Source organism: Ostrinia nubilalis, chromosome 25 (genome assembly GCF_963855985.1).
Source record: "Ostrinia nubilalis chromosome 25, ilOstNubi1.1, whole genome shotgun sequence".
Lineage (NCBI taxonomy): Eukaryota > Metazoa > Arthropoda > Insecta > Lepidoptera > Crambidae > Ostrinia > Ostrinia nubilalis.
Window position 1 is genome coordinate 10,701,770 of NC_087112.1, and position 23,374 is coordinate 10,725,143.

Genomic DNA, 23,374 nt, shown 5'->3' on the forward strand with positions numbered 1-23,374 from the left:
GGCACTCCCGATAAAAAAATGAAAAAAAAAAATTTAAGATTATTTTTATGCAACAAGACTCAAACCACCTCAAAACTTCGCCTTATTTTGATTTACACATTAAATCGTCATATTTCGATATTGTGGAACCTAATTCATTTTCGTAACGATGGCATTACTGCTTTGGTTTACATGACAGGTCGACCGTCGACGCCCTTCAGAGACTAAAAAGCCTCACTGCGGAAGCTAGGGAGAGGGGTGAGGGTGTGTTGGCTGTATCATTCGATATAGCCAACGCTTTCAATACCATCCCTCATTCCACCATACTCTAGACACTTAAAGATCACAGAGTGCCTCAGTACCTTCGAGTGCTGCTGGCCGATTACTTACGGGACCGCGAAGTCCTGTATGTTAACAGAGACGGCCAGCTCAAACGGCGCGGCGTAGCCAGCGGGGTTCCACAGGGTCGTGCTCGGTCCACTCTTGTGGAACCTAGGCTTCAACTGGCTCCTCCGGGGCGTCCTTCTCGCGGGCATGAGTGTCATATGCTATGCGGATGACACTCTGGTCACTGCCCGGGGGAAGCCATTTGGGGCCGCGGCACGGCTGGCGTCGGCGGGCGGCACATTAGTCGGTTGCAGAATACGACGCCTCGGCCTGAAAGTCGCGCTGGAGAAGACTGAGGCCCTCTTCTTACCGGGGCCTCGCCAGCGCACCCCTCCCGAAGCCCACATTGTGGTTAAGGACTTTAGGATTGACGTCAAAGGCCAGATGAAATATCTGGGCCTCACGCTTGACGGGAGGTGGCATTTTAGCCCACACTTCAACTGGCTAGCGCCACGCCTCCTCAAGGCAGCTGGCGCACTGAGTTGGCCCCTTCTGAATTTGAGAGGGCCACAAACGAGGTGTCGTCGACTTTATGCTGGCGTTCTGAAGAGCATGGTGCTGTATGGCGCCCTAATCTGGGCGGACGCACTCAACAAGAGGAATAAATAATAATGCTGCCGTTCTGCGCAGGCCCCAGCGGGCCATAGTGCAGAAAGTCGCAAGGACCTACCGCACGGTAGGGCACGCTGTGGCGTGCGTCCTCGCTGGTACTCCTCCTTGGGAGCTAGAAGCTGGGGTCTTGTCTGTCATCTATCACTGGATGGCAGACCAGAAAGCGCGTGGAAAGCGCCCAGCCCCGGAGCGGCGCGGTGCCGTCAGGCAGGAAGAGCGCGAGATCATGATCGACCGCTGGAAGGAAGACATGACTCGCGCGCAGTTTGGCTGCCGCACTCTGGACGCCATTGGTCCTGTTCTGGACCAATGGTTGGAACGAATGCACGGGTTCCTCACGTTCCGTCTGGCGCAGGTGCTGACCGGGCATGGCTGCTTCGGTTCGTACCTGCATAGGATCGGGCGAGAGGAATCCCCGCTGTACCACAAATGCGGCGCGGCGGATGACACGGTGCAGCACACCCTCGCGGTCTGCACAGGCTGGGAGGAGCAGCGCCATGTCCTCACTGCGGTCGTGGGCCGGGATCTTTAGCTTCCGAGCCTGGTCAACGCCATGCTGGGAAGTGAAGGATGCTGGATGGTAGTCGCCTTCTTTTGCGAAGAGGTCATCCTTCAGAAGGAGGCAGCGGAGCGCGAGCGGGAGAACGATCCTCTCGCCTCATCGCTCCGCAGGCGGAGAAGCGGTGGAGAAGGCGGTTGCACGACCGTTCTACTCAGCTCCCAGGTGGCGGCCAACAGGGCGGGGGGTGCGGGGGCACCCTTGTTACCTCCGTCTGACGGGAACAGCTTGGCGTTTCGGGCCATTCCCGTCGGACCGCCACAAGGGGGGCGTGTAGGGTCCGCCGTAGGCGAGCTGTCGCCGGTGGTGTCGCGGAAGTCTAAGGCTACGGCCTGATACTCGCGATACCCCCACTTGGGCGATGACGGAACGCCGCGGAGGTTTTAATGGGTATACCCCGTCCTCTTCAGGACGGAGCAGCGCCCTTATTAGGGCGCCGGGAGTCCCACACACCACTCTGTCCCCCGGCAGTGGTGACGGTGGGCAAAGCATTTCCTCCGCGACAAAAAAAGGGGGCCCCGAAACGAGCTGTGCCTAGGGGCCCCGAGATGGTTAATCCGGCCCTGGGCATTCTTTGTATTTAATTTTACTGTTGGGAACTTGGGACTGCAGGTTAAAATAGAAGTCCGACCAAGATAAAAATGCTGATTAATATTGACACTACATTTCTCATTTTCCTCCTTACGTCCCAGTTCCGACTAAAGAAGAAGAGGGAGGAGTGCTACTGTGCTACTCTCCCCTCTTCTCCTCTGCTGTAAATTTTAAAAAGACTTCGATCGACATTGTAGCTAACTATAGTTTGTATGAGGCAGGTCATACTACCTGTGCAGCAGTCATCCTCCAAAATAAGCCCATGGTGGTGATGGTGGTGGAAGATTTTGTTTACCTACACGTCGTTAGCTGATTGATTTTGATGAAGATCGGCCTTCTCGCTGCTAGAAGGTGCTTGATCGAAGCCACATATAAAGTCTATTGCGTTGTTTTGAGAAATTATCCTGAATGTCCTCTCTGGCACGGGAAAATTGTCTACACAAAACGTGTTTTCCACCGGGCGTGAAAAGTAAAAACATTGTTGATGCAAATAAAAATGTGTAGTGAATATCTGGGTCTCTAGTGCATGTTTTGTCCTGTGCGACGACTGTGCGACGTGCGCCCGCAGTGAGTGTGCGACCGCGACAGCAACATAATTACGCGCGAGCGATGAGGATGGGTAGCTTGGGGTCATTGGACAAAATTCTACGTGCTCACAGACCGGGCTTTAAAAAATCAATAAAAACATCTCAACATTCAACATTTTTTATGGGCAATTTTGTTGAATGTTGAGTTAAAATGTTGATTGTATAGGGCAAACACACACTGGAGACCCGGCTAAACAATGACAATTTTATTGAGAATGTACGTTATGTTATTGTATGCAAAATCATTTGGAACCTTTGTTACATTACAGTTAAGCTTTAACATAGTACAAATAGGTACATCTGTTTTTATTTCATTCAAAATACCCAGTAGTAATGATTTTATAGGCATTCAAAGTTCGCAATATCGAGTCCCGCCAACGGTCACGTAACCCCGTGTGACGAACTTTTTATGGTCCGCTCAGTCGCTATAGCAGTTGGTCTTGGTAGTATCTCGCTGAGTGTTTTGTGTTCTGTTGTTGTGTGTTGTGTGTGGTATTTTATAATAATTCAAATATTAAACGAACGAGCCCAAACTCGATGGAGTTAAGTCATTTTAATCCGGAGTTCCTATGGCCACCTTCCAGCTCCATCATCAGATCAGCAGCTCCTGCCTCCAGCCTGCAATATTATGATAACATTATCATAACATTGCATGGTCATCCGAATAATGGTGTATGCAACATTTCAGCTCAATTGGTTGTCCGGAAGTGTATCTAATTCAGCTTGCAAGTTTCCACCCATAAAAATTTTGAGTCAGTTCCTATATTATGACGTCACGAGCATGGAACGCGGGCCGGGCCGCCGCGCCCGTAACTTTAAAATTAAATATCTTCTAAACTAATTGACGGATAGAAATAATTCTTTCACGTGTATTTATTTTATCTTTAACAGTGAATACAGAAAGCTAAAAAACAAAATTAGTGAACATTCTTTATTTTGTAAAATGTTGACTTCATGTTTTTGTTGATTGAGTAGGGCAAAAGATGCACTGGAGACCCGTCTTTAACAAAACAAGTTTGATAGCATGTAATTTTGACGGTTTGCGACTTTAGAAGCAGTGCAAGTAACGTTCTATTGATTTCTAGTGGTCACTAATATTAGTCACTCTAATTTTGGTCGTTAGGGCCTCGTTCTTGGTCACTGCATTTACATTTTTATTGCCAGCCTTAAAAACGTTTGAGGGATTTTTATTTGCAGTGTGGACTTGGATTTATTTTGACTTTTTTATTAAAAACAAACTCTGTAAACGAACACCAAAATTAAAAAAATAAAGCGCAATCGATGAACTCTTGTCATTCCGTGGGCCGCCATATTATTTCTACGCGAAAGGCCGATAGGTGCTCCGCAGCGCGAGTGTCATCGTTTTGATTATGACGAGTGAATAATATTGTTATTTTGCGACTTATTTGTGAACTCAGTGCCGGTAATCGAGCTGTTAAAATGATTGTGAGATTTCTGAGCGTTTTGTGCGTCGGAATTCTGGTGGCTTCGGTGCAGAACGTCGAAGGAAACAACGACAATGAAGGTACGTGATTTTGTCTTTACTATTTATTTTTTACACCCAACATTTTCTCAGGTTTTCCTTGGGTTTCAGTAGTACTAATACGACCCATGATAAGCTTGTTAAATTCTGAAGCGTTTGTTAGTCCTAGAATTCGTCTCAAATGCAGTTTTATGTGAAAAATAGGAGATGAAAAGTGTAGTATTTCCGCGTGATACTTTCGAAAATTTTCCCGTGTCGGGTTTATGCGTTGAGGCTACGGCACAGGCTGTGTGGGTGTCTGAACCGGCTCGACGACTTCGCTGCTGCACTGCACACACGCATCGCATCTGTAGTGCGAGCGGTCGCGCTACTTTTTGCAGTTGATTCATTCTCAACTTTATTGTTTGGAGACGTTTTTTGCCATCTCTGAGCCAGTTATGATTTGTCATAATTTATTGCATAATCGGTGGCAGTTCATACCTTAAAAACTTCATTTTCTTTACTAGTGGTCTGATTTGTTAAACTTAATAAAGTTGTACCTATTTGTGCATTATTCCCCAAAAACCAAAACTCTGTGCTGAGGTCCCTTACAGCCACAGCAAATAATGTAAAAGAAATTTATTCATAATGTTCATTACATTTCAATTTTTCACTGTGTTACCTACTATCTCTTAGTTCTTATTTTTGCAACTGTCCACATTGCATGCCGTGGCAGCCTTTAATTAAGACAGCACTTAGTTTTAAGCACTTTTAGTTATAGTAATTTCATGTATGCGTGTTTGTCTTGTTGGTTGTCCTAATAAATAAAATAAAAATAAAATAAAACCATATAACAGTTAATTATTATAACATTTAAAAACTATTCTAGTATATTCCGTGTAGCTGTATAATTAAATACTTTCAATTTATTTGTTTTGATTATTTAATCTATTCAACTTAAAATTTATGTTGTTTGGTTGTTTCCTTCCTTTTTCACAGATCCCTTGAAATCCCTTTCCCGAAGTCTCCATACTGAAATCCAAAATGCCCTGACCCCCTTGTAATGTCGAGAGATCTTTCAAGAACATGAAACCTGTATGAAAAGAACCTCATTGGATAAGATAACTCTACATTTGTAGTGGTTACAACATGCCTTAAATTCTGTATGCTTGTGATCGAAAATGTTTGTGTTGAGATTGGTATCTCAGATAAGAGTGTAATGTGTACACACCTTTTTGTCATACCATTGTAACTGTTATAATTTATTAAATCATTTTACTGCCCGATAATAAATACTAATAAAAAGATATTCATATAAATGAAAATTGAAAATTCTGTGTTATGGAAAAATATTGAAGTCAATTGGTAGGTACTTTGTAAAATCAATAAAATAATTTGCAAATGGGTATGTTTTGTTGACATCAATAAATTTAAAGCCTTAATAGTACCAAATAAATAATAACCTGATGCAATATTAATTTTCCTAAATATTTTTTAAGCGTTTCAAATTCCAATACAATTTTTGGTAACCTGAAAAATTTATTAATCATTTGTGTTCATAAAAACGTGTCTTGTATCTTTTTAAATAAAATAGTTATCTTATTGGTAACTGGTTATCTTATAATGTCACAATATAAGCAAGCTGTTTATTTATTTATTAGATTATTGTACAAATAAACACATAACATTATTGGCCAACCAACTCTAGCAACAATGTAGTGGAAAATGATACTGAAGTTTTGCATACATATTATTTAGGTAGGTATAATAAATATTTTCTGGACTTAGCAAGTACACAATCATCAGGTCATTAAGTCTGTACTGTAGTAGCATTGAACCTTTATTTTACCAGAAGTAAATGAAGGTTTTGGCCTACAGTCCCTCCCGCGCTGACTTTGGAAAGGCCTAATGTTCGCATATTCGACATCCACAGGAACTCAGGAACAGTGGGAGAAAGGTAGATGATTCTATTCTACTCTGACGGAACCACACGGCTTATACCCGACTGAACTAGAAGGAGGATTATGTTTTTGATTATATGAATGTCACCTGTGAAACGCCTTATTGCTGCAAAACTGCATTGTGTTCAATGTGTGACAATCCCGAGAATAACAAGAGAGACTGTCCCTACGCCTCGTAATAATCGGACATTCAAAATGATTTGAAAGCCTGCGAAAATTTAAATTCGTCTCCAGTATGTTCTACCTTTGCGCACGTGTAAATTGATCGCCGCAAGCGCATAGCGCCAGACTGATTCAAGGAACGGGTTTATTAACCACTCATGTTTCTGAGGAGCGATTACTAAACATGTAGACACGCCTACTACGTGTGCAATGATGCTATTACTTTGAATTAGTCTCATTTCATATTAAATGGGCTTTTGTCGGAATATTGAGGTTATATCGAAAGGTGGACGGCAGACTGGCGTCGGCTGCAACGGTATCCTTCACGATGGCTGGTCCAGCAACTGGTCGGCTTAAAACATCAACGACTGATAAACATTAAACACCACAAACCGCTTTGCAGCTTGCCGGTGTCTGGAGGGTTATAACCTCGATTTATTTGCAAAATTTACAGCAGATAGTGACAGATTTAACTTCGTAATCACTTCGTTACATCGTTTGTTTTTGAAGAGACTGCGTAAAGAAACGTATGCGACTAGATTTGAACTCTACAATGAATGTTACACTGTCTACTGAGTACCTACTAAGAACAGTGTTCAGTGCTTGTTAACATTATACCTATCCTGCCCTGTATACTGGTCTTATTGAAACTGCGAAGAATTGACGAAAAACCTTTGACCGATGACGTAGATACAGCGCGACTTTTTTCAACGGTACAAAACGCGTTTTTCAGAAGGACGACGGTATCGCTACAAATGTAGATGCGACTGTAATCAATTCTGTATCATGACTGAATCGCATTTGTACTGCTGCAAAAAGTCGCAGTGTATTCGTATAAAGGTCGTCTGCTTCTATTATCGTTTAAAGATCCTTTGTCAACTTTTGACTGCTCTTTCAATAAATGCCATTCTTCAGAGCCAGTTCACCTGAAAGACATAACAAACGGTATCTGTAACAATATTAGCGAAATTAACACGGTTATTGTCTCAAATTAGTTCACAAAGTCTGCCGCGCAGACAGCTGTGCAAATACAAGACGTGGCTAATGTATGGTATGGAATGTGATAAATATTGTAATTTGAGTAGTTTAAAGTTTCGTATAGGTACTGAAAGAACAAGCACCGGTTTATTTATTTTTTTATCCTGATAATCTGTAGTAGGTGCGATTGGAGCAGCGTTGCCAGACGTCCCGATTTTGGCGGGACGACCCGATTTTTAAATCAAATTTAAATGTCCCGCGCGGGACAGGCTCGATCCCGCTTTTCGGAGAGAGACACTCACTTCACCAGACTATTGTTTGAAACGCCATATTATTCTAAAGAATAGAATAGAGTAAATCTGATTTAAAATATATTTTTTTTTGTTAAAATACATTTTCTATGGCTACTTTTGCTATCTATTGTCACGTAAACGTAATTTTAAGTCAAATAAATAGATAAATATTTGAAAACCTTTGATTATATACGTTTTTTTACTATGTCCCGCTTCTGATGGAAGAATCCCGCTATTTTCACTCAAAAGGTATCAAAGTCCCGACTTGGCGAAAAAAAAAACTGGCAACGCTGGATTGGGGCCAGTGTGTAGTGTAATTTGACTAATAAATGGTGGACATTTTTTTCTGTGTGTACAATTAATTCATGTAGGTACCTATATTTAGATAGTTTCATGAAACTTAAATAATACCTACATAATGAACTCTAGAGAAAATTGTATGAATTAATCTGTAATCGATTATACACAACTCATTAAGAAAATCAGACACGGCCCTAATTACTTGATTAACTACTCTGCTGCAGATCAAATTGGAATCGATGAATGAAAATGTAATAAGGCGACTGTCCATTGACAGCTAGCACAAAGACAATGTCAGACTTGAAAATCTAATTATGTTAAGTTTAGATTCAGGTACACACCTCTAGACCTAAATCAAAATGGACACAATGTCTGCCCAAATCCTTTAGCAACTCATTTGCATGAGTTTTTTTTGCGGTTTCGTGTGACTCACGCCGGCGGGGTCAGGCTGGCAACTGCAGAATTTAATTTGAATAATATTTGCACTAATCAGGTTTAGGTATAAACCGGTGCAATTTAGAGCGAGTTATTTATGAAATATGTACGTACGTATCGATTATTATAACGATAATAAAATTCTAATTAATATGATAATGATATTCGACATTGCAACACTCTAACGCAGTAGCGCGTAAATGTACGATTTGATTTAACAAAAACAGTAGGTATTTTTATATTATTATTAAAAGATTTTGTTGAGCACTCAATAAATTAAACTTTTTATTATTATGAATTCACTTTTTACATGAAATTGGCCATAATGTAAATTTTGATCTGCTTTGAAATGTAGTTTTCTGATAATTCAAAATGATATCATTAATATAACTCCGTAGTTTCTATATCATCTAATGTTCAATTTAATGAATTGCCAATCTTCGATTTTCTATCACTGTGATTTCATTTGAGATAACAGCAAGATTTGAGAGCTTTGTTCAAAGCATCCTACTTATTCCCGATGACTACCTGACTGCTCAGACTCCGCCAGTTTGATAACACAGGCCTGCAAAAAAAAATTTTTTTTTTGGTGCAGCTCTTTTTGTTTATGCGGTCGATGAAATGGGTAATGGACAATATATTCACATACTTCATTTAAACTCATCAGCTCTAGTTTGTCGACTACCCTCATTTTAATTTTTTTCCCGCCTTGTTAGCAAATAGTCATTATTACATTAATATCGATAAACTTTATGTTACTATTTTAATATGGCTAGTACGTCCAGATGTTGTGTTAACGATCCTGATTAATTTTGATAAGTTTGTGGTGAATACTATTGAAAGATCAGCGTCAAACCATTAAAAACACGGAAAATCGTTTGTATTTTGCTCACTTTGGTATCGAAATTCGGCACAAAAATTAAGTGTAGCTGCTTCATATTGTATGTAAAATATGCGTTGAACATCTGCGACGATGGGAGAAAGGCACACGTAAGTTTTTGAAGCTTGGAGTGCGTATGATATGGCAAAAATAGTCAATTTTTGCAGTTAATTTCACAGAATTTTCGTGGTTTAAGTACTGAAAAACTAAAAGAAGGTAGTTTTGATGGACTTCAAATAAGTCTATTAATTAAAGACACCACTAAATTTGAGATATCTATGAATTATGTGGAACGGCTTGCGTGGATATCTTTTGTACCAGTTGTACAAAATTTCCTTGGAAAGCATAAGGCTGACAACTATGTAGAGTAGTATAGGATGTGCTGGTTCAATTCAAAGATTTAGGCTGTTATATGGGTATAAAATTAAACTATCTCAACAGTAACCCAGATCCACTCCAACAAAATTTAGGAGAACTAAGCGAAGAACAAGGAAAACGTTTTCACCAAGATATAAAAACAATGGAGAGTAGATACCAAGGAAGATGGGACACTTAAATGATGGTCGACTACTGTTGGGGAATCATGCGAGATTGCCCAAGTAAGTTTCATTCGAAAAAATCACTCAAAAGACAATTTCTTGATGTTTAATGCTAATAAAAATAAATATTTATTGTGAAAATTGTTTTTCACTTATCTCGGGAACTAGAGCTGATAGAGAAAAACTGATTACATTTTCGATATCGCCATGTAAGACATACTTAAAATCAGGTCTTAAATCCCCGGCACCAAAATGGCTGTAGGCCAGTGTAATTTAACTAATTTACCTTCTACAGTAAAGGTTATCGCACATTTATCAACCCGGAAAGGCATCGTAACCAATTTGAGGCGATCAGTATTCTTTGTATGAAATTCCATAGGTACTGCTGCAGCACACTTGTCCACACCGTAACGTAAATGCCTTGCCTCGCGTTTGACAGCTCGCAAAAGACGATGACAGCTCGCGAAAGGCGATACGGTGTTGATCTCTTTCCGAGTTGATAAGTCTGCTATGAACTTTACTCTCATCATTAATACCGCCATTTTGTATAGGGCTTCCATATCAAACAACAGGCTAAGTTTATGTTGCACTAGTTATATCGCATACGGCTGCGCTGTCTGTCTGCTCATTGTTCACGTCTCGATGTTATGCAACACGCATGCTAAGCGAGACATTAGTTATTCAGATAATGCTTCCTATAGAAACATGGCGATGGCTAAGAGGAAACGTAAGTGGCGCTGCGACTGAATTGATAATTAAAAATGTCTGCTTTAAGTACTAGTACTTAAGCATTTGTTCTTATAGCCACGGCTGTATATTTCATCATATTAATTTGACAGGTTATAATTTAATGTGAACTTATATCGTTAGCACAGCGCTAAAATTTTGTTTATCATCATCCAAGTTAGCTAAAGTGTAACTATATTACGCAGACTAAAACTACTTAGCGTACCAGCTATAAAAACTTTGCGCTCACGTTAGCTAGATTAACGCCTAACTTTCGTGGTACAGCATGAGGACATGTTATCGTAAATAAGAAACTTCAATAGGGTAAAGCTTTTTTAAACGTCTTCAAAAAGGAGGTTCTCGTTTAAATTGTGTCATCATTTTTAACAATATGCATCTCGAAATAACCCCTCTGACACGTTTCACGGCAATTTACCCAGATCTCTCGTTTTTAACACACTGTAAAGCCCACTGTGTTATTATTCTCTCACCGCAACCGCCCCTAATTTTTTCTTGCGCTGTTTCCCCGTCGAGCGCCGCAGGTGTATTTTTTCAACATCTGTCTTGGTGTTGAGTGACATTGCCCTGTTTTTGTTGGTTTTTGTACCAATAATGTCGAGTTGTTGTGAGATAAGTTTGTTTACTTATCTGTCGGTGTGCTCGTTAATAAATCTTGTTAGAGGGTTTTTGTACGTTAATGGTTAAAGTGAGATATTGCGCTTGTGATTGATGTACTCGACTCGTGCCTGTTTTAAAATAAATCAATACATCAAAAAATAAAAAAGAACAATAAACGCACTAAGTACCGCAGATTAGAGAAAAAATACAGACGAATGTCTGTTGCCGTAAACAAAATGCATCTTCGACTAAGAGCTTAATTTATTATTAATCTTCAGTAGTACCTAATAGGTAGTGAATATTACAGTGAGCACCTAGTGACAACTCTGAACTATATTCGTATTGGCTACCGACGGTTACCTATCCCTCAGGACTATTCAACGTTGCCTAACCCGCTTCCAGGACGTAAATCCTTGGCAATACAGGAGTTAGGAATAGAACCGTAAAAGTGAGTTTTTCCGCACGACTCCCAAAGAAAATGTGATATCATGACGTGCTTACAAATTAGGTCGTTTAAAAATAGTCTAGTTGTGTTCTTTCATACTTTATATCGTCTATACTATCATATTATTACAATTATAAATGAATGTTTAGTTACAATTATAAATATCTTTGGACAATCTTACACAGCGCTATCTAGCCCAAAAGTGACCATGAAAGTTTAAAACAATATAATCCGAGGTATAATAAAACTACATACTTTACCACTTGAATAAAAATCCTCACAAAAATAAACACGACATCTTTTATGTATCACAAGTGTTCGTCTACGGCTGCACCATTTCGGTTTATGGTCTCGCATTTTTGCTCCAGCTGCTATTAGATTAAAGACAGATGCGGATCCTGGTGGTTTAGTTACCTTTTTGTGAGTTTCCAGCTGCATATTCAGTAGCGCGGCCATTTTGCCATTAGCCTGTATCCGGGGAAAAGGTAGATGTTGTTCATATTGTGTCTTGGGATTACGCTTCGTATGGAATAATATTCAATGCTAGACTTTATTCTTGCTTTATTGTGTAACATATTATTTACATAATCAATTAAGTAATTTTACAATGTTCTGCTAACGATCCAGCGGATTTCTCTCTTGTCTCATCAAGGTTTGAGAAACTTAAGGAGAGGATCTCCGCAACAAATTTTATATTCATATTTTTGAAATATTTTCAATTTTCAAAATGATTACAGTAATAAATTCAGTGAACCCGCCATAGAGAGCAACATTAAATATTATGGTTTTGTTTTTTTTTTGTTACTCAGTTCTTTTAAGATATATCCCAAATGGTAGTAAAATCCGAAAAAGACCCAGGTTGGAGTTTATTTAATAAACTGAGTCGATAAAATGAAAGATATAAAACATTGCGGAACTGGCACTGCAGGTTTTGGCCAAACCTTTCAATGCTTTCCAATTTAAAGTTTTTTATTCAGATGTATGGACGAATGGGTAAAATACAGCTTAAACCCAACGGAATATCAGATAAACATCGAACTCTTGCATAACAAACTGGCGATCCAACAACATAGGTTGTATTTCGTTCCGCGTCGAGTTTCCAATTAATAGAATATTGTTTGTGTAGCCGATTGCATCGTATGAAGCCTTTGAGCGATGTGTTGACGTTGGAAAATGACTCGTATGTAGATTTGTTACACACGCTTTGGTATGAAAAATTGAATTTTGTTGGAGATTTTTAAAAATACATACTTGTATGGCAATGCTCGCATTCAAAAGGTGCTTTTGTTCAGAATTGAAGAGCTTTAATTAACTTAGGACTTAGCTAAGAATAAACTTGTATAAGCGCCCTGGAAAGGTCCTATGTTACTGAATAAATGATTTGATTTGACTTGACACTAATCATAAAAATCCTGAACTTTAGTGACCTCTTCAAAACTTGCGATAAAACTATCCTAAAATGTGAACTATAAATCATCAAACGAATAAAAGCGGATCGTAGGCGAGTGTTTAAACTGGCCCACGACTAAACTATCGGTCATATCATAAGTCATCGTAACATACAGTAAATGCATTTTCAGAAGGGCCACTCTTTATCTGGCTTGCTAAACGAGCTTTCTCTTCAAGGATTTTTGGAAAATGATTTCACATAAAGAGTCTGTTTTTGGAATATTATAAGTACTGTAATTAGCCCCCTCCCGACGTTGACGAGGACCGACGACTCATAAAGGTAAGGGTTTTAGCAGGAAGGCACTGGATGCAGACTGCTACTTATATTGAAAATCAATGGGTTAGCTGTGGACGTCCTGTGACTGAAATGGTGATGAATTATGCCCCTATAAAGCAACGAACACGTTGGTTTTATTTCGAAAGTGTAAGTAAGGTTTAGAATTTGCAGAATTGTTGTAAGTGGCGAAGATTTTTTTGGTATCTTCTGCACTCTGTGCTTCGTCAGTAGTAACTGAAATCACTGTCTCCTCACCTGCTATGGTCATAGGTTATGATATTGATTGCTCGAAAAGATAGAAGAAGCGTGGGACGATGTGACCTACTTACAGGTTACTGGTGATTTGGTCGTATTGTTCGCTTTCCCTGTGCGCCAGTGGCGGACTTAGGAGAAAGGTAGAATACCGATGTTTTAGTTATGTGGAGGTTCTGAATCCGTGTGGTAACTCTATGGCAATAACTTTTTGCACAGTTGAACGACTGAGGGCCTAACCTTTTTGTTTTTGTACCTAATAGGCAGGTATTATAGAGATACATGAAGCAGTACACGTGTTTCGTCCTCACTTTCAGGAAGTCTCAAGTCAAGAGATTGCTTGTGATTTCACAGAATTTTTAATCTATGTTTGAGCTTGAGTTTAATTAAAGCGTCGTTTTACGGTCTTCCATTTCTCATGTAAAAAGATATGGTGTGAAATGTGTTGTGTAAATTACTAATTTACAATTAATTTAAAATTAGTGACTAACATCTACATCTTTTAACGAAATATTATGTGCTATAGATTTACATAGATCGAGGATTATTTAAGTGAGAGCAAAGATTTCACTTCAAACAAAAACTATAAAAGATTTCAATCTTTAAATCGTCCTAAACTTCTAAACGGGCATTTTATAAAATTCCCGGTTGCACGTAAAGCAGTGTCCTAACCGTTATGGCGTGTGACCTACTTCGCCGTGATTCACCCGGTTCTCATGGAGACAGGGGTGGTACAAAGAGCATACTTACGTAAGTAACTTTACATTTTTGCTTTGCTCTATGTTTGACCGAGAGCTTCGAACTGGTTTGATAGAGCTTTTGTATCAAATATTGTTAAAAATGGCAATGGCAGTTTTTTCAATGTTACTAAAAAGAGTTACACACTCGCTGAACAGTAGTTTAAAATGACATTTCCATACTAAATGTTACTTTAACATGTGTTCCACGGGCGTTTAACTTTTATTTTTACTGTGCGCCGCGGTTTCCGTGATTTATTCAAAAATTGAAACGGAAAAATCACTCCATTGTTTTGTTTTCGTCAAAACACTGCAGCATTGGGATAATTAGACAATCCTATTTACCCACTTTTCCGTTGTCTCCAAACTTCATGCATTAAATTTAAATGAACTTATCTCAAAACGTATCAAAAACTTCCCAACCATCCTTGCCGTCAACAGTATACGGGGTTACTCCGAAAAACGTTATCGTTCGAATATTGCCATCCCTCTCACGCAAAGCGAGATGCCAGCATGACCGACGGTGACAGGTAGACCCGAAACAACATATCAGCGATTTGGAGTAGCCCTCCTGAAGAGAACAAGTCACAATTCACTTAGCGCGGATGCGTGGGCATCCCGTGGGACGCGTGTTAATGCCTCCGTGCGTGTAATCGGAATGAGGGTCGATCCCGATTCGCCGATTACTGTAAATGAGACTACAACAAACAAACTTGCCGGGACGTGACGGGGAGATGACCCTGGAATGTGGTGAGAGGATAACTGGATAGGGTCATTCACATTTGTAAGCTTCATACACGAAAGTAATTCGTCATAATCTTGCATAACGCGGCAATTTGTCACGAGAAATATACGAGTATGAAATGACAAGCTTTTTCCTGTGAACAGACAGTGATGAAGAAATGCCTGATCTCAAAAGTGACCTGGACGTTCGGAGCTGGAGTTAAATTATGATGCTGCCCGCTTTACTCATGAATGACATTATAAAAGTCCCCCGATTAGCCCTATGATCGCAGTCACAGTTATGATCGTGTTGAAATATGACGTTCTCTGCCTCTAAAATGTGTTCACCTTAAATGCCAGAAGTTCGGAATTTGAAACTCGCCATTACTCACCGGACGGCGCCATCAATTAGCGTAACATTCAAATTATTGCATTACTTCCCCGTCTCCCAGACAATTGCTTCCCAGGGGAACGGCGAATGCAATCAAAACTTTCTATCCGGATTCCTTCGCCATCGATTTAGCAATTAGACAAACGTTAACAGAAAAGCGGGGAACGCTATCACTCAACATTTTGAATTTAACTCAACGCTGGCAAGATGCCTCCATTTAGAATTTTGTATTCACATCAAGAACTTTTGAGTTGCTATTACTGTAGACTGCATCTGCATAGCACAAGCCTGTGCCTTTTTCAAGCGGTAAAATTCGACGGGAAAATCGACGACTCATCCCAAAACCTTCCGCTCTTTAGCTTAACCTTAAGTGCCGTTACAGGTTTTAAAAACCTTTTTCAATAAATCTCCACGATTTACCTGAATCTTGATAAATGGCTTCCGACTAGCCCGCGGAGCGCCCGTAATGATTCTTTGACAAATGTCGGCAAAACCACCTCTGTATGCAACGCTCGTGCTCACAATAAATCTTGTTTGTCTCAAACATTTCCCGGAACCTTCTAAAAATGTTCAACGATACATTTTCTACTGGAAACTGGAAGAAGAAACAGCGATAAAAAATAATAAAAGAAACAAACGTAGCAAACAAACCAAGGGAAGGTTCGCACAACTTTTTCATTCGCTAAGTTTGATTGCCTCGCCCCCTTTGCGGTGTCCGTTGAATCTAAATTAGATTATCATGACCTGCATGGGTGTGTTTAGGTTACTTAAATATGCATAAGACGTAATTAACTCCTTGATTTCATAATTAAACCTTGGCTATACTGCTAGAGGAAACAAGTCCAGGGCATTACAGTTCCATTAAAAGTTCGCCGTGATTTGAAACACTCAACGTGACAATGAGTGTAATTTGAAAGTTTCTTTGTTTGTCTCTTTTTCAAATTCAGGTGAATGGGATCCCGCTGTAACGCTTTATCTGAATGTGGAAAGCAAAATTGATGTTTTAAAACTTCTGGTCTTACTTTTATGGAATCCAAAGCTCTATAGAAGACAATAGAAACAACAGCACTTGCATTTTATTGCCACATCGGAACAATTCGGCATTTGGAGTATCTACTGCATGTATATGAAATATTCGAAGTCAACATTAATGCGTTTTGTTTCAAAAAGAACTGAAGTTACCTACTCGTCGAATAAGTATTACCTTCTTTAGATGCCAACAACTAGTAGATACCTACTTAGGTATCCGAAAATAGTCCTGTTATTTGTATTAGGTACTGATTTTATTTTATGTATCTGCTCCCTAATATCCCTAATTAATTGACTCCCCTTCCATCAGTCACCGAGAGCGTATTCCCTCCCGATCCTCTCTATTAGTGCCTTTTCCTCGCAAATCGCGACCTGTCACGATGCTAAGCTGACCTTTGACAAATGCCACAATTTAATTAGCTCATTATGGCTACAGAGAAGGGCGTGTATACTTTTGTTTTTCATAACCTTTGGGACTTCTTTCTACCTTTATTAATGTTGAGATGAAGACCCTTTTGGAGGAGACTTAAAATAATATCTTCCGAAATAAATATTTGAGACAGTATTGCTATATTTTTACCTTACCGCGCCAGAAGGGGCGCCATTAATTATTTCAGTCTTTGTCATACTTATTGCGGGATTATTATTGCGATCCAATTTCAAAGCTTCAAAATTGCCTGCACACAAAAAGGTTGTCTAGCTTGATAAAATCCTGCTTTTTTAATTGAGCTTTGAACATTGTGGAATATACGCCAACCAACCAAAAAAAAGAAGTCGTCACAAAATGGCGCCGCATTATTGGCTCAAAAACCTGAACTCCATTGCGAATTTGCGATGCGCGGACCGATACAAGTTTAAAAAATTGTACGTGAACATCCCTAGGTCCTGCCCTTCACCGTGCAGTTCGAAACTAATAATGTATTCCGTCTCGAAGATTCCCAACTTTTTCTCGGAACTAAAACGCTGGAACTTTGAAAGTGCCGCCTTTAAAGAATCTTCAGTGCGAGCCGTTTTGTGACCTATTTGAAAGTGGCTTAAATTCATCGGTAAAGACAGTTTTACGTTGAACTGAACTACGGTTTTTGAAAAAGCAGTTTCTCTTGTTCGGTGGAGCAAGAATATAAAATAAGGATCTCTCCCTAACTGATTTATACGAGATCAAGAACTAAGTATCTATCTTTTTCTTTTGAATATGACAAAATTCTTAAATTACACTTCTGTAAGGATGTCGGGACATAAAGCTGAATTCTGTGATATCCCATGTCGTTGCAATAGGTTAAAAGTTGCTTTTAGAGAATAGGTTAATTGACTGGTTGGTCATTTCCACAAGTGCTAAATTGCGGGCAAAGCTAAACAAACCATCAACTACTTACTATTACTATGCAATGTCATTGTACGTTCAATTTGAATGATGTAAAAGTCATAGGATTCCTCTTTCAAAGCGGATTTAAACCATTTTTTCAGTTTAGCTTTGTCAGCTGAAAATTCGATGCATTATCTATTGTTATCTCTTGACCTAATTGCGTTATTGATTGCCTTCGATCGTTTCGTGTACCTTTGTGATTTATCACGGACGCTGAGGTATCGAATATTTGTTGACTTTTTAAAGTCAATAAAAATAAAAGGCTCTGTAACACCATTTTAGCGCATTTTACTTATTTTTTATAATTTGTTGTAGTTGTGTAAGTATGTAATTGAAAGATAACAATATTTTAGTTAAACTTATCGGTAATGTTACTCCTTATTAATAAAGAAGTAAGCTAAAGAGAAAATATCAAAAATAGTTTATTAAAACATTCTGATATCAAACACGCCAAGCCCCAAATTAAGGTCCTCAAACTGCTTTGAAAGTACAACAAAAACAAATTGACCTACAACTGTGGATCGATCCCGCGATCGACCACAGAGGGCGTGAAAGGGCGTCTCCCAAATCAGACAAACAAACAACCGACCTACCTGCATAGTTCCGAGAATTAGCGCCTGCGCCGCACACTGGATCGAGCCCATACAAAGCGTTGGACATCGCTTCCTTACTCAGTGTTTTTAAAATAAAATGAGATTGCGTCAACGTAGTAACTTCAAATTTTTACAGTGTAAGGTTGACAAGTTTATCTTTCTAATGTGATAGATTTTACTTATTAGATGGCAATTAATATAAGTGAAAAAAATTCTTAAAATATAGTGATGAAAATCTTGTATTTATTGTTCAATTAAAAGCAAATACTCACTCATTTTGGTCTGTTTCCATATTTAAAGAGTAACATAGTCTAACAATACTCTAAATTTATTCTCATTAAGTGTTAAAAATTAAAATTATTAAAGAAATATTTTTGTAAACGCCTGATTTTTCATTGCACACAATCACTTTGTTCGATTTTGTCGAGCTTGATTTCATATTCTGTTAACTGTTAGATACATAATCTAACAATACTCTAAATTTATTCTCATTAAGTGTTAAAATTATGAAAGAAATGTTTTTGCAAACGCCTGATTTTTCATTGCACACAATCACTTTGTTCGATTTTGTCGAGCTTGATTTTATATTCTGTTAGCTGTTAGATACATACTAATGCAATTTTATAGGGACTTAGCGGACTACAAAACTGACTCCAATCAACAGATTGCCTAAGCCAATCTACGTTTGTAGCTAAAAACTGGTTCTCATTATAATGACACTACTTCTTCTTGCGACAAACAGTGTCAATGAAATTATTGTTTTTTTTTTATAGTTATCTGATAAATAAAATGTGTAACTCAATACCTACCTAACACAATCATAAATTAAGAAAAAAATACATACAAAATGTATGTATGGTATGTACTAAATTCAACGACAATCTTTTGAGATGATGACAATATGATTTTTTTACTATATCTGTTTTATAGTATTTCTTTATGTTCATAAAGTACCTATTAACTACGTTAGTACTTACCTGTGTTTATCTGAAGAGAGTGTATGCGAAAACAGCTCTAGTATCCTAGCTAAAGAACTAGCGCGATCTTTCATCGTGGTTTTTAATAATGCATACAAATCTCTATTTGACTTGAGGTTTTTCATTTTAATGAGTATTTTTACTGAATTGCACATGATAAACAACTCATAAACCAAAATAAACATCTTTGGTTTACCTGACATTATTTTAGTGTAACGAATTTTACCTAAGTTAATTTTGCTATGCGGAAAAATGAGGCGCTTTTATTTAGTTTTTTGTGATTTTCTCGAAAATAGGGATGAATAAGGGTCTAAAAACTGAGTAATAATATCGCCCACGTTGTCATCTATCATCTCTCATTCATGGTTTGTTAAAGATCGCCCAAGATGTCAACTAAAACACGCAGTTTTCATTTAAAAAAATACCTTTTAAAAATACGTCAAAATAGCCAAGCTAGAAGTTTTTTAGGCACTCATTTTAACACACAGATTAAGATAAAGGTATAAGCTAATACATTAATAAGTAATAACATAAAACCAGTGAACGAAATTGGATAAATTGACAATACAAACAGAAGTCAGAAAATCCATGATTTTGACTTTGTTCACTTTACGGTCGCACCACATAACTATGATAGTAGATCATGACTTGATATTAGTGATATTTGATAGAATGAAGTCTCATCTTTCAATTTATATGCAAATCAATCTTGTTTTAAGTAGTTGCATTTAAAGCACCATGTCCAACACCTTGTATGGGCTCGATCCACCGTGCGCCGGTACAGTCGGGAGCAACTACTTCTTTAACATTTTTTTAATAGTAATTATTTTAAAAATTAAATCACAACATCAGGTGTGTGTGCGTGATTGTCGCTAAATACCAGCTTTGCTCCACATAAAAAAAAATAAAAAATACAAATTACTTAAGTTCGTCAACCCCTCGACGTAGTAAGTTAAATATTCTTGTTTAACGAGTGCGAGTGGGTTTACCACAAATACCACAATAGTCGTCCAGGGGCGGCAGAATTCTAACCCACGTTCTTGGAATTGGGCCTGTCCACACCGAAATCATTGGGGTATTGTCGCTTCAAAAACTTTTAGCTAGAGCTATTTGGTTTCATTTCCTCGAGACTAATTTTCAACTTCTAGTTTCCACCGCTGCAACTCCTGCCTTGCCAAACAGATTGACCGCCAATAAAAATCTTATCAGTGAGGCTAAGTTGGTCCCGGGAAAAAGTTAAACTGTCATTGGACACGCAACGAAATTAATTAGAAAAACCTAGGAGGAGTTCTTTTTTATCCACAACAAGGAAGCTCTCAGGAATCTCACCTGATGGTAAGTGATGATCAGGCCGAAGGTGGAAGCGAGCTTCACCCGGAATCCTCAACCACAGAGAAACTGGCTATGGCGACAGACTTAGGTAAGATGGTGGTAGCTAGCCAACCAAACCGAACAGAAAAATCTGCCCCCACTGGAAATCGAACCCGGGACCTCTGCGTCTGAAGCAGGTGGTCTTACCACTAGACCACAGAGGCGGGTAAAGTTGAAGTTGAGGATCGATTTCCCTCCAATGCAAAGATCGTGCTACTATTTTATAGTTGCTCGAGATGAAAGCAATTATCGGTGGAATATAAAATGGCGCATAAAACTTACACTGCCATTATGTTCTGCAAATAACGAAAGCCAATATCTGAGAAAGCCACACAGTATTAATGCAGAATTTAATTTATTTATTAATAACAGTAACTCCAGATCTAGTTTTTTAATCGAAAATCCGGACTGGGCCAGTTTCACACTCGATTTGGAACCTTATCGAGTAAATCTTAATGGTTTAATTTAAAAGTTAATATCTACAAATTGAAATCTAGTTTTAAGCTAGGCAATGAGGAAATTGAGCAGATTGAGATTGAGCATTTGGGGTTCAATGATCTTGAACAAGCGATGGAACTGGTACTTGTTGTTCTAACGAAAATTGTCGATTCGATAAAGAATATCTCTTAATTGTAGACTAGGGCAGGACGCCTTCTAGATTGATGGATCGAGGACCCCATGATAATAGCTGGCAGTAGCTGGATGTAAAATACTGTAAAAAATAAATGAAATAAAAATTAAAAATAAATGTATAAAAATTTAATAAAAAATAATTATTTTCAGACAATGCAGTCCTTATTTTGGACTAAAGCACAGAAGTAAACTGGCCGGAATGATAATAATCGAAGCATTCTCTGTAAATAGTCATCCTCATCATTTCAGCCACAGGCCGTCCACTGTTGAACATAGGCTTCCCCCAATGACTTCCACATCGCCCCACGCTGGTTCAAGAAATGATAAAAATGGAATTAGCGATTTATTAACTTTTTTCGATGATATCATGTGTAGAATGTCATAAAAAACGTTTTGTTTAAGTTATATTTTTCTGAGAAATGCGTAGTTTTTGCTATATTACATGTTTTGTGTTTTATTTGTATGAAACGTTTCCTTCACGAGGCTCTTATTCAAAATGTTAAAGTTTGTTAGATATGACTACTTATAGGTTTTAAAGAGTCATACTAATAGAAGCTAATACAGTAACAACTTTGTCCCAGTGCGTCCCCGTTTAGGATATAAGTGATATTTTCTAAGGTACGAAAAAGTAAACAAAATATATGGATATAAGGCAACTTTATGATAATTTATTGATTTTCTAAAATAAAAAGAAGCTAACAATCATTCCAATCTTAATCATTTATTATTCAACATCATCATCAACATCTATAAATTCAAAAGTTTCATCATTATTTGAAGCTAGTAAATTTTTAACTTCATTAGGAAGAGGAGATTTTGACTCACACTCATTTTTGGTCTTATTGTTGACAAAAAAGGATCCGAAGAAATAAGTAAATTATTTAAAATATCACGATTGGTCACTTTTCGGTTAAATTTACGCGTATGATTCTCTCTGATCTTTCTAAAATCTTTATTCCGCGATTCTGCAGCTTCTTCCGATAGTGCTCCTATTGGCATAATATCTAAGTGCAAAGCAAAACCAACTGACATGAATCATTTAACAAAATTAAAACAAAGATCTTTAAATATCGATATGTACAAGTATGGCCTATCTTCATTGCACGCATGGATACGGGCTATGGAGACTATATTACACATTACTTATAGACTAGAATTTAAAACTTGGACAGCAAGAGGAAATAAAAAAGCAAATATTATGGAGAAACGAAAAGCTGAAATACAAAAACGGTTTCGCGATGAAACTGGATTGCTAATAGATATTGTGCAGCAAGAGGCTGGAACAACAAACAACGGAAATACTGCGCGTAGATTTTTTGCAGATCCAGAAAAAATATCCAACATCACTGGAGTTAGTCAAGATCTGATTTCTAGGTTGTCTGTATTATTAAGGGCTATGGCTTCCGGTGAGCAAATAAACCCCCAAAACTTCACTCAATTTACTTAGATATTATGCCAATAGAAGCACTATCGGAAGAAGCTGCAGAATCGCGGAATAAAGATCAGAGAGAATCATACGCGTAAATTTAACCGAAAAGTGACCAATCGTGATATTTTAAATAATTTACTTATTTCTTCGGATCCTTTTTTGTCAACAATAAGACCAAAAATGAGTGTGAGTCAAAATCTCCTCTTCCTAATGAAGTTAAAAATTTACTCGCTTCAAATAATGATGAAACTTTTGAATTTATAGATGTTGATGATGATGTTAAATAATAAATGATTAAGATTGGAATGATTGTTAGCTTCTTTTTATTTTAGAAAATCAATAAATTATCATAAAGTTGCCTTATATCCATATATTTTGTTTACTTTTTCGTACCTTAGAAAATATCACTTATATCTTAAACGGGGACGCACTGGGACAAAGTTGTTACTGTATTAGCTTCTATTAGTATGACTCTTTAAAACCTATAAGTAGTCATATCTAACAAACTTTAACATTTTGAATAAGAGCCTCGTGAAGAAAACGTTTCATACAAATAAAACACAAAACATGTAATATAGCAAAAACTACGCATTTCTCAGAAAAATATAACTTAAAACGTTTTTTATGACATTCTAC

At 38.1% G+C, this 23,374-nt stretch overlaps 1 protein-coding gene across 1 annotated transcript in view; it reads left to right on the forward strand.

Annotated features, from left to right (window-relative positions):
• Positions 1-3,996: 3,996 nt before the first annotated feature.
• The window catches only part of LOC135084122 (calsyntenin-1), a 361,325-nt gene continuing 341,947 nt past the window's right edge, over positions 3,997-23,374 (forward strand). Inside the window, exon 1 of the mRNA XM_063978867.1 lies at positions 3,997-4,240. Coding sequence (XP_063834937.1) covers positions 4,156-4,240 — 85 coding nt within the window. The 5' untranslated portion in view covers positions 3,997-4,155. The remainder of the gene's footprint in view (positions 4,241-23,374) is intronic.